Below are 18,965 nucleotides of genomic sequence, written 5' to 3' on the forward strand. Positions count from 1 at the left end.
GCATAAAGCGCGTCACCAGTTTTCCGTAAATAGCCGACCTGCGAGTCGGCTCTATATGGCACCTGCACAGTCAGCTCTACACGGCGCAGGCGCCGTATAGCGCAGACTCGCAAGTCGACTATTTACGGAAAACTGGTGACGCGCTTTATGCGCCATGGGAAGTTTTTTACAACACATCAATCATCTAAGCTCTCATTAGGAACGCCCAGTCCCGCGGGAATCAGAACCCGGAAGCCGGGGTGAAAATAAAAATTAAACGGTACATACGGCGAAAAAAAGGTAAATACCAGCATACTGTACATGTCGTCAGTATGCTGGATGTAATGTTAGAAAATTGTTTTAGGGTGAACCTCCACTTTAACTTCTACATTTCTAAATAAGGGGGAATGCCAAAACAGCATGCCTCCTGATAGTTTTTTATAGGCTAAAAGGTAATGAACTTTACTCTTCAAATGTCTAAATTTATCCACTTTGTCCTTCCTATACCAATAATAGTAATTTTCCACAACTGAAAAACAAGCACGTTTCACATGTGGAATGATTCCCAGAGCCTGTGGCCTGACTATAAAACACCAGTGCGCAGGTACAGAGTTGTGCTGGACATATCTGGACAACCAATTCACAATGCTGAGGCTCCTTGTACTCGCTGCTCTGGTCCTTTGTGGTAAGTTCTCTCATTGCCATTCAAAGCCACCAAGCCGCTCGCAGTCCTATATTAACATCAGGTAGCATAGTAATGTTAATCACACATGTTGGAGTTATGAATCCTGATTTGGGTTTACTGGAACTGTCAATTTTTAATATGCATTAGAAGTGTACAAATTATAATAACATACCCATTTTTTTGAGACGGATGGAGCTTTCTTTTGGTGGTATTTAATCACCACTGAGTTTTGGATTTTTTACTAGAAAAAAGACAGAAAATGTACTTTAAAAAAAAATCTTAGTTTCTAATATAACATTTTGCAAATAAGTAGTTTTCCTCTTTACTGATGTGCGCTGATGAGGCAGCACTGATGAGGCGATATTGATGAGCACTGATGAGGCTGTGCTGATGGACACTAATAGGCGGCACTGATAGGCTGCACTGATGAGGCTGCACTGATGGTGCTCCTGATAGGTGGCACTGATAGGCAGCACTAATAAGCTGCACTGATGGAGCTATCCTGATTATCAGTGTAAACAATGTACTCACTGTACCCTATTAGTCTTGCCAGTTATCGGCTCTCCTTTCCTCACACAGAGATAGCATGTGAGAAAAGGAATGCCGATGACCAGTAAGTCTGTTTACATGTGACTAGCTGTAAATTGCACACAGCTGATCACATGATAAAGGGCCACAGTGATTGGTCCTTTACCGCGATCTGATGTGCGCCACAGGGGAGCAAGGGGGAGGACATGCATGGATGCCCTCCTAGAACTGGAGAGCTGGTCTGTAGCCGTCTTTTGGCTTTACTGCAGTTGGGGAGAGTTTAGGCTCTTCCTCCTAAATGACTGCTTCATTAGATCAGAACTGCTGCAACAGAACACAGAGCTAGCAGGTCCAGCCAATGGTTAGCTCAGTAGACTGAACTGCACTCCAAATATGAGCTGTGTATTCCTTTTTTTGTTTTTTATCTTGTGTGTTATGTTGTTATGTTTTAATTGTCATACTGTCCCATTGGCTACTCTGATTTTCTACCAGGCAACAATATACCCATCCCAATTTAGGTATAAACCTTCAGACTTCAGGTCTTGAGCTGTTTAAAGCCCTGCTTTTCTTCTCACAGGATATGCTGCTGATGAAAAACTCAGATTCATTGAGGACAATGCAAAAGTTGTAGGAGGTACCGACGCTGCTCCTAATGCATGGCCCTGGCAGGTAAGACCTAACCCTGAGATCTGGAAACCATAATTGTACAGGAGTGGCAGGCTGCATTCACATATGTGTTCTTTTTCTTTTCTTTTTTTTTTTTTTGTTGTCTGTGTGCTTTTTAGGGGGATTCACACACTTTTTGTTTTGTTTAGTGCTATTAATGAGAGTGAAAGTTAAAGAAAATCACACATTTTGGGTTGTCACCAGAACAAGAATAGATGGAAATCTTTCAGTGGAGACCTTAGTTTTGGTAACAACCAGAAGTTCCCTAATTTTAAAGGGATTTCCTCTCAGTTCCTGTTTGGATATGGGACATAACTGACAAGGGTTATAAACCCCTATCCAGAATAAAAAATATATATATATTTTACTTTCAGCTATAAAATCTATCCAATGAAAAAATGTAAAATCAAATTTCTTCATAAATTTATGCCAGTATGTATTCTGCTACATGTTTTTGGTAAAAAAAAAAAAAGACCAATAAGCGTCATTGGTTTGCACAAACGTTAGCATAATGTCTACAAACTATGGGATATTTTTATTTATTATTTTTTACTGGTAATGGCAGTGATCAGCGACTTATGACAAGACTTCAATATTAAGAATAAAATGTGTGTCTTAAGCGCTGGTCAATAGTGAATACAAAATAAGAAATATTAAATAAAAGTGCAATAAAGCCAACTGCTGCTCAAATCTAAATTGTGCTAACGACAAAATTAGTGAATTAGAATAAGCGTGGGTGATGAGCGCAAATGAATCTGACGGTTATCTGGAGTGGTCTTTTGTTTATCATTACTTACACTTGATATTGCATTTATTTATTTTTGGCATTTCAGTGCCAATCTTCAATGCACGGTTTATTTAATTTCATTCACTTATTTTGAGTCATGGCTTGCACATTGATTCCTTTTGTTTGTTTGCTATTTTCTATTTACTTATTGCCCATCGTTCAGTGCATTCATTTGCGCTCATCACCAACACTTATTCTAGGACTTCAATATTGCAACAAACTTTTGTACACTAACTGACACTTTTGACACTTTTTTGGGACCAATGACAATAATACAGTGATCAGTGCTTAAAAACAAACATACACGGTCAATGTACTAATGACACTGACTGGGAAAGGGATAACGTCAGGGCCGATCAAAAGGTTAACTGTGTGCCTAGCCAGTGTTTTATTACAGTGTGGGAGGTGCTTTTACTAGGGGAAGACATGGATCCTGGTCCCTGCTTTGCAGATACACAGGATCCATGCCTTTCCTCCTTTCAGAACGGCGATCTACCATGTTTACATAGGCAGGCCGTTCTGCCTCTCTGCTCGATTATTGACGCATAGCGGCAGACATCGAGACAGTGATACCATGCATGCTTTCCCTCTACCCGGAAGAGCCAGATCATATACACATACGTGATACGGCGCACAGGTGCCACCCAGTAGCAGTAAAACTCCTATGGGGCGGACCCAAAGTAGTTAATACATTTTTTTTCATATATTCAGTAAAGAATTCCACATGAAGAAGTAGGCTTTGCCCTGCGAATTGCATTGAAGGATACAATCAAAATGCTGTGAGTGAAATTCATGTAAAAGCATCACGGCAGATATTATTATGAAGGGTTAATGCAATATACTGTGTAACTTTCTTCATGTACTTTTTAATTATATCGTTTTTTCATTATGTGTATAACTTAGTCCCTTATATAGGGCCTTTTTCCTGAATATATGAAATAAAAATGGATTGTTTTGTGTTTTTTTAATTTTCTTATGCATTTAGTCAAACACTAGTATACATATTTAAAAAAAAAGTGATAACTTTTAAATAGATGCCATAATGGAAAAAGTTTGATAGCATTGCTGCTCTGTAACCTAAAAATAATTATTTTATATGATTATAATGGGCATATTTTCTTTATCCAGATCTCTCTGCAGTATCTCTCTGGCAGCAGCTGGTACCACACCTGCGGAGGTTCCCTGATCCGTGCTGACCGTGTTTTGACTGCTGCTCACTGCGTGGACAGGTAATAAAGTTTGCACTGTGTACAGGTAGAAATATTCCTTTTTTGTGGTGAAAATTTTAAAGAACGGGAAACGGGGTCATCAGGGGGTATTTGCCAAGAGCACATGGAAGTCAGATTTGTATAAACAGATTATATAACTGAAGCTAATGCTGACCTTGCACTATTTATACCAGAATTGCACCTACCCTCATTAATATATAGAGAATCAGGATATGCAATACATACATCTCATGAACATTTACAAGACCTTTTTATATTAACCCTTTAGAGCCGACGCCTGTCGGCCCTTTAAGGGCTTTAGAATGCCAGTAGGCAGGGTAGTGCTTATGGTCATGTGGTCACATGATTGGAAAGCTCCAGATCGCAAGCAACAAATGGGAGCTTTGTCGTTGGCCATTGGTAACTGTGTCGGGAGCACAGGGTGCACCCTCTCGGTACAGCTCTATTGGCACTATTGCCCACTTGGCGCCAAGAGGTTAAAGTGCAATTGTGGCTCTCCAAAAAATCTAGATTTTACTATGAATATACTGAAACTTTTATATCCTTTGGCATAATTGGAAACCCCATGGGGTTGATTTACTAACACGACAGTGCGAAAAATCTGGGGCAACTGTGCATGGTAGCCAATCAGCTTCTATCTTTAGCTTCTTCAATCAAGCTTTTACAAAAAAAAAAAATGGAAGCTGATTGGTTTCTATGCAGAGCTGCACCAGATTTTGCACTCTCCAGTTTTAGTAAATCTTGTGTCTAGCAAAAAATAGTGTCGCTTTACCGCCAATGCCTGGGCGTTGCGGGTGTGAAAGCACTCTTGGTGAAATAAGAAAATACTGAGGAAGTACTTCAGTAGCTGACCTCATGAATACACACCTTGCCCCTGCCCTCCCCCTCTAGGCGATTGCTTCTACCCACCTATGCAGCCACATTAAATCATTGTTAATGAGCACCATTCTCCTTGAACACACAGCCAGTGTCTTCCCTTGCTGATCAATGTTTTTTTCCCTGGAAATCTTTAAGTTCACCATAGACTATACAATCTGATTGTATAATCTTCTTTATATCTACCATCAACTATGCAGTACAAAGGCCTGCCTGATTGGATACAGAGTGATTGTAGAAATAGGCATGTCCTCCTATTATATTGTTTTGGTAATTCTAAAGGAGATTGTACAAAACATTTTACAAATCAGATTGTATAGTGTTGTGGGCACCATTAGACACCTAAAATGAACTTGTTGCACTTTTGGGGCCATTAATTGTGAATGGCACCCCAAATACAGATGCAAACATGCATTTTACTTTGTGACAAAACATGCGAAAACAAAACGTGCAGTAAAAAAACATGCAAACTGCAACATACAAGTAAAACCTTGGATTGAGAGTAACTTGGTTTGAGAGCGTTTTGCAAGACAAGCAAAATGTTTTAATACTGATATTGATATACAAGCGATGTCTTGATATAAGAGTAGCGTCATGTCACAACTAAGTTTAAAAAAAGAAAAGGAGCCTCTAAGTGTAGCAATATGGTTACATTTAATGAAGGTACAACATTTAGCGACTTATTGCTACACTTAGAGGTGCCTCTCTTTTCTTTTATAATCTGTAAAAAACAAATGCTTTGATATACAAGTGCTTTGGATTACAAGCATGTTTCTGGAACGAATTATGCTCGCAAACCAACGTTTTACTGTAGCAAAATATCCCATGAGCTACTTTGCTGCATGTAAGGCAGCCCATTGGCCCCATGCATGTTGTGGGAAAAATGTGTTAAAAAATGCATTCCCGATACGCTAGGTGTGAATGGGGCCTGAATGTGAAGTTGGTGTGTTTACACTAGAGCAATGACAGCTGAGTGTCTGTATCCACTCCCTCCCATGTACTTGTGTGAAGCTGGCCATACACTATGCAATCTCTCTGTACAATTTCCTAGAACAATCTATTAAGACTGCATTCACACCTAATTGTTTTCAGCTCGTAAAATGCTCATCTCAAAAGTTCAAGCAAAATCCCATTCATTAAAATGGCCCATGTTCACATCTGAGCATTCTGTTGCCTGAAGCAAAACGCCTGAAGTTTAAAAAAAAGTACATGAGCTTCTTTTTGGGCAGATTACAGACATTTTACTGCTTTTTACATAGGTGACTTCGGACCTCAAAACACCTGTACAAAAACGCTGCAAAAATTCCCCCAAACACCCCCAAAAAAACGCACTAAAAAACGCCTCAAAACGATGCGCTCAGGAGTGAATGCAGCCTCAAAGCTGACAATCTATTCAAAGCTTTCATGGACTACTAGCTAAGTGAGAGATAGGCACATTGGGATGACTTGAGTAGAAAATACATTCAAAAAGGCTTGAATTTATTATAAAAAGTGAGATTCTGCCTGAAAATGTGAACTTAGCCTTTAGAGCCATCCTGTTAACAGGTTACACATGGAGACGGGATTCTTTATTTCTCTTTATTTCTCTTTTACAGAGTTGTCTCCTTCCGTGTGGCTCTTGGTGATCACAACCTTAGTATAAATGAGGGAACTGAACAGATCATCGCTGTGTCCAGCATCAGAAAGCATGCCGGCTGGAATCCTAACAACGTAGCTGCTGGGTAAGACATTAAACTGAGAAAATGTACCAAAAAAATAAGGTAACTTTAAAATTGATGGCAGCGACGCGTCTCTAAAATTTTACTAATAAGGAAGAGCCAGAGTGTCTCATGCCGTGTACACACGATCGGTTCAACCGATGAGAATGTTCTGATGGACCATTTTCATTGGTCAAAACCGATCGTGTGTGGGCGCCATCAGTTAGTTAACCATCGGTTAAAAAAAAGGCAACTTGTTTTAAAATTAACCGATGTATTACTAACCGATAGGACAAAACCGATCGTTAGTAGGCACGACCATCGGTTAAAAATTCCACGCATGCTCAGAATCAAGTCGACGCATGCTTGGAAGCATTGAACTTCGCTTTTTTCAGCACGTCGTTGTGTTTTACGTCACCGCGTTCTGAAATGATCGGGTTTTTAACCGATGGTGTGTAGGCGCGACGGACCATCAGTCAGCTTAATCGGTTAACCGATGAAAGCGGTCCATCGGTCCGTTCTCATCGGATGGACTGATCGTGTGTACGCGGCATCAGAGGTAAAGATGGGCAGAGGTTCACCAAAAGCTGCATATTACTAAAATTGTCAAACAATTTCAGAATAATGTTCCTCAACGTAAAATTGCATAGACTTTATTTATATCATCATGTACAGTGCATATGATCATCAGAAGATTCCGAGCATATGGAGAAATACCTGTGTGCAAGGGACAAGGCTGAAATGCAATATACAATGCCCATGATCTTCGGGCCCTCAGACGGCAATACATTAAAAACGGGCATGATTCAGTGATGGTCGTCACTGCATGGGCTCAGAATACCCTCAAAAATTAGTTTAAAAAATCAGTCTGTGAACATCGTTTGCTGTGCCATCCAAAAATGCCAGGGAAAGCTCTATCAACGAAGAAGCCATATCTGAACATGATCCAGAAACATTGCCATCTTCTCTGGGCCTAAGCTCATTTGTAATGCTCTGTTGCAAAGTGGAAAACTGTTCTGTGGTCAGATGAAAAGAAAATTTACATTTTCTTTTGGGAACCATGGATGCCGCATCCTCTGGACTAAAGAGGAGAAGAACCTTCCAGCTTGTTATCAGCACACCGTTCAAAAACCCTCATCTCTGATGGTACGGGGGGTGCATTAGTGCGTATAGGAATGGCCAACTTGCACATCTGGAAAGGCACCATCAATGCTGAAAGATATATCCAGGTTTCAGAGTGGCATATGCATCAGACAATGGGGGTTATTTCAGAAAGGAAAATTCACTTTGCACTACAAGTGCAAATTGCACTTGAAATTGCACTGAAAGTGCAGTCACTGTAGATCCGAGGGGGACATGCAAGGAAAATATAAAACAGCATGTTACTCTGCACATGATTGGATAATAAAATCAGTAGAGCTTCACCTCATTTCAGATCTACCCCTCAGATTTACAGCAACTGCACTTCCAAGTGCACTTTCAGTGCAATTTTCACTTGTAGTGCAAAGTGGATTTGCCTTTCGTAAATAACCCCCCAATGTCTTTTTCAGAGAATTTTTCAACAGTACAATACTAAACAGCATGCTGCATCTATGACAGAAGCATGGCTTTCTAGTAGAAGAGTAGGTTGCTTAACTGGCCTGCCTGCAGTCCAGACCTTTTACCAACTAAAAATATTTGGTGCATTTTGAAACAAAAGATACAGCAAAGAAGACTCAGGATTTTCGAGCAGTTAGAATCCTATATCAAGCAAGAATGGGACAGTATACCGCTCCCAAAACGCCATGCCGGGCCTATTTTGGCATGCCTCTCCTACATGTAAAAACATATTTTTTTTGCTACAAAATTACTCAGAACCCCCAAACATTGTATATGTTTACTTTAGCAAAGACCCTATGGAATAAAATGGTGGTTAATGCAACTTTTTATGTCACGTGGTAATTTGCGTAGCCATTTTTAGAACATTTCATGAATTAAAAAAAAAAAACACCAAATTTAGCCCAATTTTTGTGTATAATGTGAAAGATGATGTTACGTCTAGTAAATAGATACCTTACATATCACGCTTTAAATTTACGCTCGCTTGTGGAATGGTGCCAAACTACGGTACTTCAAAATCTCCATAGGGACACAGGTTACCTGTTTGGAGTTACAAAGGAGGTTTTGGGCTATAATTATTGCTGCCGCTCTAACGTTCGCAGCAAAACCTCACATGTGTGGTTTAACCGCCATTTACATTTTTTTGTTTATTTTAATTTTTTTTTTTTTTATCACTTTTATTCATATTGCAAAGAATGTGAACCTCCCTTGTAATAGGATTAAGGCATGACAGGTCCTCTTTATGGAGAGACGTGGGGTCTATAAGTCCCCAGAGTTCTCCTCAAGGCTGGAAATCCTGAGATCAAATAAAAAAAACGATCTCGGGCTCTCCTGCTAAATACATGGCAGTGTTTACATCTACCGGAGCCGGACGTGACGTCATAACGTCTACCATCCGCCAGCCTCCAAGAGTCATAGAGATGACCGGGAACTATCTGGTCCCCGGTCAACTTTATAGTAAACTTCTGCCACCGGCGGATTCCTTCTCTGGCTCGCCGATCGCACGTCCCCTCCGCTATAATTGTTTTCACATGACAGGGAATCGCCGGCAGAAAAAGAAGATATCTGAATGATTAACCACTTAAACTCCAGGATGTCATATGACGTCCACCTAAGGAGAAGAGTTTAAAATGGTACATTTTCTCAGTGTAAGCATTTGATATGTTTTGTATTATCTATTGTGAATAGAATATCTGTTTATGAGATTTGTAAATCATTGTATTTTTTTTTACGTAGATTTTACACAGCATCCCAACTTTTTTGGAATTGGGGTATACACACTACTACTTGGCATTTGTGTTTGCTAATTATTGTATATCATGTGGTCTCTTTTTTAGTTCTGATATTGCCATCCTCCATCTGGCTGCCAGTGCCACTCTGAATAACGCTGTTAAAGTGGCTTCTCTGCCAGCTGATGGCAGTATCCTGGCCAACAACTACAGCTGCACAATTACTGGATGGGGAAGAACCACCAGTAAGTATTTCTGCAACAGAATCACATGTACAGTTATAACTGATGATTAGAAAAACCTTTGATTTTGATGCTGTTAGCCAGGGCTGTCTTTAAGGCAGGGCAAAAGGTGCCCTGGGCCCTGTCATTGTTGTGGGGCCCAAAGCAGCTGCCTTATACTTGGCAACAATCCCAGTTTAAATTCCCTTGTCCCTTGAAGTTTTAGTCATGTGCTGTGTCCTGATATCTCAGTGTGAAGTGATGTTACTAATGCTGCCCAGATCTGCCCTATTGTTGTGTACATATGACTCACCTGCAGACAAGGGGCCAGATTCACGTACATCGGCGTATCTTTAGTCGGGCGTAGCGCATCTCATATGCGCTACGCCAACGTAACTTAGTGAGGCAAGTACTGTATTCACAAAGCACTTGCTCCCTAAGTTACGGCGGTGTAGCGTAAATGGGCCGGCGTAAGCCTGCGTAATTCAAAGTAGGCTGGTAGTGGGCGTGTTGTATTGAAATGAATCGTGACCCCATGTGAACGCATTGCCTAACGAACGGCGCATTCGCGCGCATGCTCAGAATCATGTCGCAAATACTCCCTACAATACGACGTCACAATGCGTACGACGTGAAACCTCACTTACGCCCAGCCCCATTCACGTACGACTTACGTAAACGACGTAAAAACATACGCTTGCATTACCTGCGCCTCATATAGCAGTGGTAACTTTACGCCGGACGTAAACCTTACATAAACGGCATAGCGGGCGCAAGTACGTTCGTGAATCGGCGTATATAGGTCATTTGCATATTTATAATGGGAACGCTGAATGCGTCCAGCGTAACTATGCACCCACGATACGCCGGCGTAGGCAAGTTACGTCGGATGGCTGAAGCCATGTTTTTGGACGTATCTTGCTTTGTGAATCGGCGCAAAGATGCGACGGCGCACATTTGAAATTACGGCGGCGTATCTGGAGATACGCCAACGTAAATGCTTTTTGAATCTGGCCCCATGTGTTTACATGTAAATAACCGTCAGCCATATGTAAATAACTGGAGCATTAATATGTAAATAGCGGCGGCATTCTTATGTAAATAGCTGATATTGCTATTGCTATAGCTGATGTACGTCTCAGAGCAGGCAGAGAGCAAAATTGCATGGGGGGGGGGGGGGGGCAAGAAAATGTTTGCCCAGTGTCCAAACAACATTAAAGATGGTACTGCTGTTAGCAATCAGGTTACAGATTTTTACAGGTTTGAAAATAAAATGGAGATTCTGACTCCAGTGCACATCGCAGATATTTCCCTGTAATCCATGTTTTCCATGAAGCCTATTGCTGTCAAGTCATATTTTGTGTGCGGTCTAGTATTAAATCATACACGTATGCCCCATACACACGAGCAGAATTTCCGCCAGCAAAAGCCTGATGTGAGCTTTTCATCGGAAATTCCGACCGTGTGTATGCTCCATCAGATTTTTGCTGGTGCAATTTCCGTCAGGGAAAGTTTGAGAGCAGGTTCTTAATTTTTCCAACAGGAAAAAATTCCTATTGGAAAATCGGTTAGTCTGTATGCAATTCTGATGGGAAAAAAAACATGCATGCTTTTCACATGCTCAGAAGCATTGAACTTATTTTTCTCGCCTCCTCTTAGTGTTGTATGTCACCGCGTTCTTAAACGCGTATCTTTATTTAAAATAAATAAAATCATTTGTTTAACCAACAGCTGGTGGATCTCTGCCTTCCATCCTCCAGCAGGCTCCCCTGCCCGTTGTTGCACACGCAACCTGCTCTACCAGCTCCTATTGGGGCAGCACTGTGAAGACAACCATGGTGTGCGCTGGTGGCAACGGAGTCCAGGCTGGTTGCAATGTGAGTTTTATCTCTATATGTTTTTTTGTAATATTATTTTAATTTTTTTTCTTTATAAAGTAATACTTATCGCTTTTTTATATTCATAGGGTGATTCTGGTGGACCTCTGAACTGCCCAGTCAGTGGAGTGTACGAGGTGCATGGTATTGCTAGCTTTGTTTCCTCCCTTGGTTGCAATGCTTACCTGAAGCCCACAGTGTTCACCAGAGTGTCCGCTTACATCCCCTGGATTAACAGCGTAAGTATTTTATTCACAACTGTAGATTTTTAGGGCAAGAATATTGTTTAACATTAGCAAATAAATGTAATGAAAGCTTATATATAAATTTGTAGGCAAAACTTTTTTTTTTTTTTGGATTTAGATGAGTGGATTAGAACACCTGTCAGGTTTTTATTACTGACTCTGAGGCCGAGTACACACGGCCGAGAAACTCGACAGGCAAAACACATCGTTTTGCTCGTCGAGTTCCTTATTTGGCTGTCAGAAAACTCGTCGAGTCAAATGTTCCTATTGCCCAACGAGGAAATAGAGAATATGCTCTCTTTTTGGCTCAAAGAGTTTCCCGACGGGTTTCTCGGCGAAAAGTGCACACACGACCGGTTTTCTCGGCAGAATACATCTCCCATCGAGTTTCTTGCTAAATTCTGCCGAGAAAACCGGTCGTGTGTACGGGGCCTCACTGTTAGGGAGAGTCACCAAATCTTTTGTCATGTTGACTGTAATGACTAAAAGAAAATCCCAAATTTTGAGTGTTTGTCAGAACAGAGATAGAGTGGACATTTTTGAATAGGGACACTAGTCTTGGTGACCCTGGTGACTACCAGGAATTGCCCTCACTTTGGATGGATAAGGACACTAGTCTTGGTGACCCTGATGACTACCAGGAATTGCCCTCACTTTGGATGGATAAGGACACTAGTCTTGGTGACCCTGATGACTACCAGGAATTCCCCTCACTTTGGATGGATTTAATCTCACTTCTTGGTGGTGAAGGGGGGACACCAGAGATGAGAAGGAAAGACGGAGGAGGATAAGGGGTGCAGAACAGGAAGATTGGGTAGGAAAAGGGGTACCCCCAGGTTGGGAGGGTAGAGATTGTCAATTTGCGAGGCCTAGGCTAGTCGGATGCAAAGTGGGAAGATCGTAGGACCACCACAAACCCCAAACCTTGAGGAACTTGGCGTGGGAGTCATGGAGAATACTAGACATCTTCTCATTAAAGGGGTTGTAAAGGTTCGTCTTTTTTATTTTCTAAATTGGTTCCTTTAAGCTAGTGCATTGTTGGTTCACTTACCTTTTCCTTTGATTTCCCTTCTAAATGTTTTTTTTCTTTGTTTGAATTTCTCACTTCCTGTTCCTCCTCAGTAAGCTTTTCACCATCATCCAAGTGGTGGAAAGTCAGTCAGAACAGCTTACTGAACACATTACTGAGGAGGAACAGGAAGTGAGAAATTCAGACAAAGAAAAAAAAACATTTAGAAGGGAAATTGAAGGAAAAGGTAAGTGAACCAACAATGCACTAGCTTAAAGTAACCTATTTAGAAAATAAAAAACAAACCTTTACAACCCCTTTAATCATGAGAGTCGTTACGATGCTCTTCACCTCTGCAAACAAGACAACCGACTTCTTCCAGGCCTTTGCTATTGTACGATTTGCAGCCATAAACAAATAGGTGGCCAACTTCTGCTGATAGAAAAAGAGGCCCGGGATCGGGCAGTGGAGTAAGGCCAATTTGGAATCTTTGCAGAGGGATATATGGAAGAGAGTTGACAGAAGACCAAATACCATTGTCCAGAATCCCATCAGGCATGGGCAGGACCACCAGATATGAAGTCCATCTCCACACTGACCACAGCTACCGGATGGGTTTGATTTGGCGATACGGATATGTAACCCAATACCAACGGAAGAGTACCTTATAGACTGCCTCTAGGGTAGCCGTGTTAAAGAAGCATTTCGCAGTATTAGACCAGGCTTTGCTCCAATCCGCTAGGTGCTTTGAAACTTTTTGTACGTTTTTTTTTTACCCAAAAACAATTATTTCAGGTTTAAACTGGCCATAGGTGGATTTTTTTTATTTTCATTTAGCCAGCCGGCCAAACAAAAAAAGAACAATTTCTTTCATTCTACACAATTGAGGTGTATAGAGGGATCCTCCCTTTTGAGATATTGTATTCTGACAGAATACACTGATCAGTGGCTGATCAAAATTAATATCCAACAAGTCCGTTCATCAGAAGTTGATTGTTAGATCAGCCACACCATGGATCAGAATTTTGCTGGTCCCTACCAAACTGGCCAAATGTTGTCCCATCTAGGACTAGCTTTCTTAGTTACATACAGTTATAGAAAGTCACCAAAACATATCTATGAAGAACTGAAATGGTTGATTCTCAGCATCTCCTACTTGTTGGTGCCATTAGCAACTGGGCTTCCTCTCCCAGTTAAAATTAGCTTAACCACTTAACCCCCGGACCATATTGCTGGTCAAAGACCAGAGCACTTTTTGCGATTCGGGACTGCGCCGCTTTAACTGACAATTGCGCGGTCGTGCGTCGTGGCTCCCAAACAAAATTGGCGTCCTTTTTTTCCCACAAATAGAGCTTTCTTTTGGTGGTATTTTATCACCTCTGCGGTTTTTATTTTTTGCGCTATAAACAAAAATAGAGCGACAATTTTGAAAAAAAATAATATTTTTTACTTTTTGCTGTAATAAATATCCCCCAAAAATATATAAAAAAACATTTTTTTCCCTCAGTTTAGGCCGATACGTATTCTTCTACCTATTTTTCGTAAAAAAAAATCGCAATAAGCGTTTATTGATTGGTTTGCGCAAAAGTTATAGCGTTTACAAAATAGGGGGTATTTTTATGGCATTTTTATTAATATATTTTTTTTACTAGTAATGGCGGCGATCAGCGATTTTTTTCGGTACTGCAACATTATGGCGGACACTTTTGACACATTTTTGGGACCATTGGCATTTTTATAGCGATCAGTGCTATAAAAATGCATTGGATTACTATAAAAATGCCACTGGCAGTGAAGGGGTTAACACTAGGGGGCGGGGAAGGGGCTAAGTATGTCCCTGTGTGTTCTTACTGTGGGGGGGGGAGTGGCCTCACTAGGGGAAACACTGATCCTCTGTTCATACATTGTATGAACAGAAGATCAGCATTTCCCCTGCTGACAGGACCGAGAGCTGTGTGTTTACACACACAGCTCCCGGTCCCCGCTCTGTAACGAGCAATCGCGGGTGCCCGGCGGCGATCGAGCCCGCCGGGCACACGCACGGGAGTCGGGGGCGCGCGGGGGGGCGCTCGAGGAGCGGACGTATAGCTACGGGCTCTCGCCCAGAAGAGCCGACCTGCCGCCGTATAATGACGGTGGCTGGTCGGCTAGTAGTTAAAGGGGCTGTAAAGGAAAACATTTTTTTCATAAGCATCCTTTACCTGCAGACATTCCTCTTTTCACTTCCTCATTGTTCGTTTTTGCTCAGAGGTTGCTCTATTTCTTCTCTGTTCTTTTCATTTCCTGCTTGTCTGATTGTTACTCACCACCGCGAAGGGAGGCTTTACTGCGGTGGTCAGTAACGTGCTCGCCCCCTTCTGGGAACTACATCTGTGTAGCAGGATGCTCTCTCTAGGTGTTAGAGATTTCAAGGAGGTGTGAATTACTGGGCGTGCCGCAATGCATACTGGGAAATGTAGTTCTTACATGAACGAGCGCCGCAAACCAGGAAGTGAATGAGAGAACAGAAACTAGAACGCTGGAGGTGATATAGATGAAGGAATGTATTAGGTATTTACACGTTTTTTAACAGAATCATTACACTATTCTGTCTGTCTACCTTGCAGACATTAATTTTAAATGTTTTTCCTTTACAACTCCTTTAATGTAAAAGAGAATGCAGCAAGTAGCAGAAGGCTCCCCTTGCTATGGGGATATAAAGCATTACTGACCAATAGGAATTCTTGGGCAGGAAACAGAAAGCAAGTTTCTGAATTCGACGTAAATAGTAATTTGCATATTCCTCGCGTAAACAAACGGAAGCGCCACCTAGCAGCCAGCGTAAATATGCAACCTAAGATCCGACGGTGTAAGACACTTACACCTGTCGGATCTTAGGGATATCTATGCGTAACTGATTCTATGAATCAGTCGCATAGATACGACCGACCACACTCAGAGATACGACGGCGTATCAGGAGATACGCCGTTGTATCTTTTTCTGAATCCGGCCCCAGATCTCCAGGATTTTTGGGTGATCTGAACGTGCCTCCTTCTTAGACATGGGGAGATTTTACAAGGTAGGATGAGCCCAAAAGTTCAGTTTAAGTAGCCCCACATGACGTAAACTCAGATCTCTCTGTTGGTGCAAGTACACCCAAACTGGGGACTTATTGACCAAGATAAACAATTGTTAAAAAGGTGCCTGCTGTCGATCTGACTCCCCAAACACATAGGGCCAGATCCACGAAGCAGTTACGCTGGCGTATCTATTTATACGCCGCGTAACTTCTAGGTTGCTCCGGCGTATCTTTGTTTTGTATCCACAAAACAAGATACGCCTGAAGCTGGGCTAGATCCGACTGGCGTACGTCTTAGTACGCCGTCGGATCTAAGGTGCATATTTACGCTGGCCGTTAGGTGGTGCTTCCGTCGATTTCCGCGTTGAGTATGTAAATTAGCTACATACGCCAATCCACAAACGTACGTCCGGCCTGCGCATTTTTTTACATCGTTTCCGTAAGGCTTTTTTTCCGGCGTAAAGTTACCCCTGCTATATGAGGCGTAGCCAATGTTAAGTATGGACGTCGGGCCAGCATCAAATTTTCCGTTGTTTGCGTAAAACGTTTGCGAATAGGGCTTTGCGTAGAATTACGTTCACGTCTAAAGCATTCGCTTGTTGCGGGTTAATTTGGAGCATGCGCACTGGGATACCCCCACGGACGGCGCAAAAAAAACGTCATTTACGTGGGGTCAAGACGTATTGACATAAAACACGCCCACAACTTAGTGATTTGAATTGCGCGCCCTTACGCCGACACATTTACACTACGCGGCCGTAACTTACGGGGCAAATTCTTTGTAGATATGGGAAATACGCTGTAAGTTACGGCGGCGTAGTGTATCTGAGATACACTACGCCGGACTTACAAATGCGCCGCGCTACGTGGATCTGGGCCATACATGTTAAACTGAGATTTAGCATATCAGCAGTATCCAGGTAGAATACAACGTAGAAACAGCATAGAAACAAGTTTCTACCAGGTTTCACAGGTCACTACCATGTAGGGTTGCCACCTTTTCCTCAAGCAAAACCCGAACACTTTAGCTGACCACCGACAGTGGATGGTGAGCTCACTCAACTGAGGATGGAGAGTCAGGCATCAACATCTTTCATCCACAATATATCGGCCAGTTGCTGATCTTCAAAATTCCATCCCACACATCCCCTTCCTGAGGCACAGGATGCCAGGGATTGGAGTGTGGATGGGCAGACAGAGGAGAAGGGTGGGTGGAGGAGGAGCAGATCAAGCCCTTTCTCCTCTCCTGTCCATGTATGGGGGGTGGGGCCCATGAGGACACCTATGCACTTGGAAGTTGTGGTACTTGGTTACTTGGAGAACCACAGTCTATTCTGAATATTGTGACTGGGTTTTAGGTGAAACTCGGACACACAATTCAAAACCCAGACTGTACGGGTGAATCTCAGACAGGTGGCAACCCTACTACTATGGCTTTCCCTACAACTTGCTCCCCATCAGTCCACTCACAAACACATCTCAGTCCCCTTTCCCTGTATGCAACAAGTGACTTTTATGAAATGGCGCAGTAAAGAACACATGGTTCCCAAGGTGTGTTTTCTCATAGAAGTAAATTACATCTAAAATAAGGATACATGTGCCTACTTTAAATGCAATAATGTATTGTATGCCAATTGTTTTTAACAAAACGAATTATAATTGATTTAAATGTATTATATATGTTTCATTTTATTTCAGAACATCTAAACCAAGACCACGGAAAGCAAGGCAGTTTTTGGAATCAATTCTATTAATATCAATGGAAATATTAAAAGTGTTAAAAATGTGATTAAAGATTGTTTGTCACAAGGATTACTGTCTAGTCCATTTCTTATACATTTATATATGGCTTTTTATATTACAGTATAAGCAAATTACACATTTGGAAGGGCTCCAGTGGGAGAATCAATGATCGAAAGGGATCTAGGGGCTTTGTAGATCACAGACTTAGCAATAGCATGCAATGCCAAGCCACAGCTAACAAAGCTTATCAAAATACTGTCATGCATTAAAAAAGGGAGTAGCAGTACCCCCTTGGGGGCTGCTGATAGACTCTATACCCCAATCGTTACCTTGACTCTGCAAATCCTCTCTTACCTCTGACACTTTGGCTTCCATTCTGAAATGTTGCGTTAGTAATGAGAAACTCACACAGTATCACTGAATCACTCAGATCAGGGCCGATCCTAGGGTCACAGGCTCCTGGGTGCAGAAATTATTTGGGCGCCCCCGCGTGGGCGTGGTCATCTTACTAACTCCTCCCCTTTGCAAATGTTTATATGGCAACGACTCCCCTAAGAAGTCTTTGTTACCCTGGAATCCTCCCATGATATCTTAACAATAAACAAAACGAGAGGGTCAGAGACTGCAGATATGATACAAGAAATGGTCAGAGAGTGCAAACATACTACAGGAGATGGTCAGAGACTGCAGACATACTACATAAGATGGTCAGAGACTGCAGACATGATACAAGAGATGGTCAGAGACTAAACATACTACAGAAGATGGTCAGAGGCTACACATATGATACAAGAAATGGTCAGAGACTGCAAACATAGTACAAGAAATGGTCGGAGACTGCAGACAAGGTACAATAGATGGTCAGAGTCTGCAAACATACTACAGGAGATGGTCAGAGACTGCAGACATAGTACAAGAGATGGTCAGAGACTGCAAACATACTACAGGAGATGGTCAGAGACTGCAGACATAGTACAAGAGATGGTCAGAGACTGCAGACATGGTACAGAGATGATCAGAGACTGCAGACATAGTACAAGAGATGGTCAGAGACTGCAGACATAATACAGGAGATGGTCAGAGACTGCAAACATACTACAGGAGATGGTCAAAGACTGCAGACATGATACAAGAAATGGTGGGAGACTGCCCGATCAGTGCCCATCAATGCAGCCTCACCAGTGCCCATCAATGCAGCCTGATGTGGGGGGTCAGCTGTGTCAGGGTCTCTCACCTCAGCGATGGCAGCTCAGCAGGTCCTTGCACGGCCTCCTGGGGGGGAGGGGCTAATGCTTCTGGTCCTGGGGTAAAGTTGTTGCAAACCAGCGTCTAGCCCCACAACCTGAGCCAGTCACGTGCATCACGACTCCCTGGTGTGCTCTGCCTCTGCCTGCCTCCAAGACTCCGGGAGTTTCCTCTGCGCTGCCCTCAGTTCTCCACCCCCTTCCATTCTGCACAACTCCCCCTAGTCTGTTCAATCCCTCTTACCCCCTAGTTCGCACAAGCCCACCCCCCCAGTCTGCACAATTACTCCCC

General features: G+C 42.3%; 1 protein-coding gene across 1 annotated transcript; it reads left to right on the forward strand.

Annotated features, from left to right (window-relative positions):
• Positions 1–556: 556 nt before the first annotated feature.
• LOC120929415 (chymotrypsin-like elastase family member 1) lies at positions 557–17,498 on the forward strand. Its single transcript, XM_040340830.1, has 8 exons — positions 557–664; positions 1,770–1,861; positions 3,774–3,874; positions 6,346–6,471; positions 9,384–9,520; positions 11,228–11,373; positions 11,463–11,612; positions 17,385–17,498. The coding sequence occupies exons 1-8, from the start codon at positions 625–627 to the stop codon at positions 17,391–17,393; spliced, it is 801 nt and encodes a 266-aa protein (XP_040196764.1). The 5' UTR covers positions 557–624; the 3' UTR covers positions 17,394–17,498.
• Positions 17,499–18,965: the final 1,467 nt, after the last annotated feature.

Source organism: Rana temporaria, chromosome 2 (genome assembly GCF_905171775.1).
Source record: "Rana temporaria chromosome 2, aRanTem1.1, whole genome shotgun sequence".
Lineage (NCBI taxonomy): Eukaryota > Metazoa > Chordata > Amphibia > Anura > Ranidae > Rana > Rana temporaria.

Coding starts and splice junctions, on each gene's coding strand:
- LOC120929415 (XM_040340830.1), top strand. CDS start 625: ATGCTGAGGCTCCTTGTACTCGCTGCTCTGGTCCTTTGTG. Junction 665..1,769: donor CGCTGCTCTGGTCCTTTGTG/GTAAGTTCTCTC, acceptor TTCTTCTCACAG/GATATGCTGCTGATGAAAAA. Junction 3,875..6,345: donor GCTGCTCACTGCGTGGACAG/GTAATAAAGTTT, acceptor TCTCTTTTACAG/AGTTGTCTCCTTCCGTGTGG.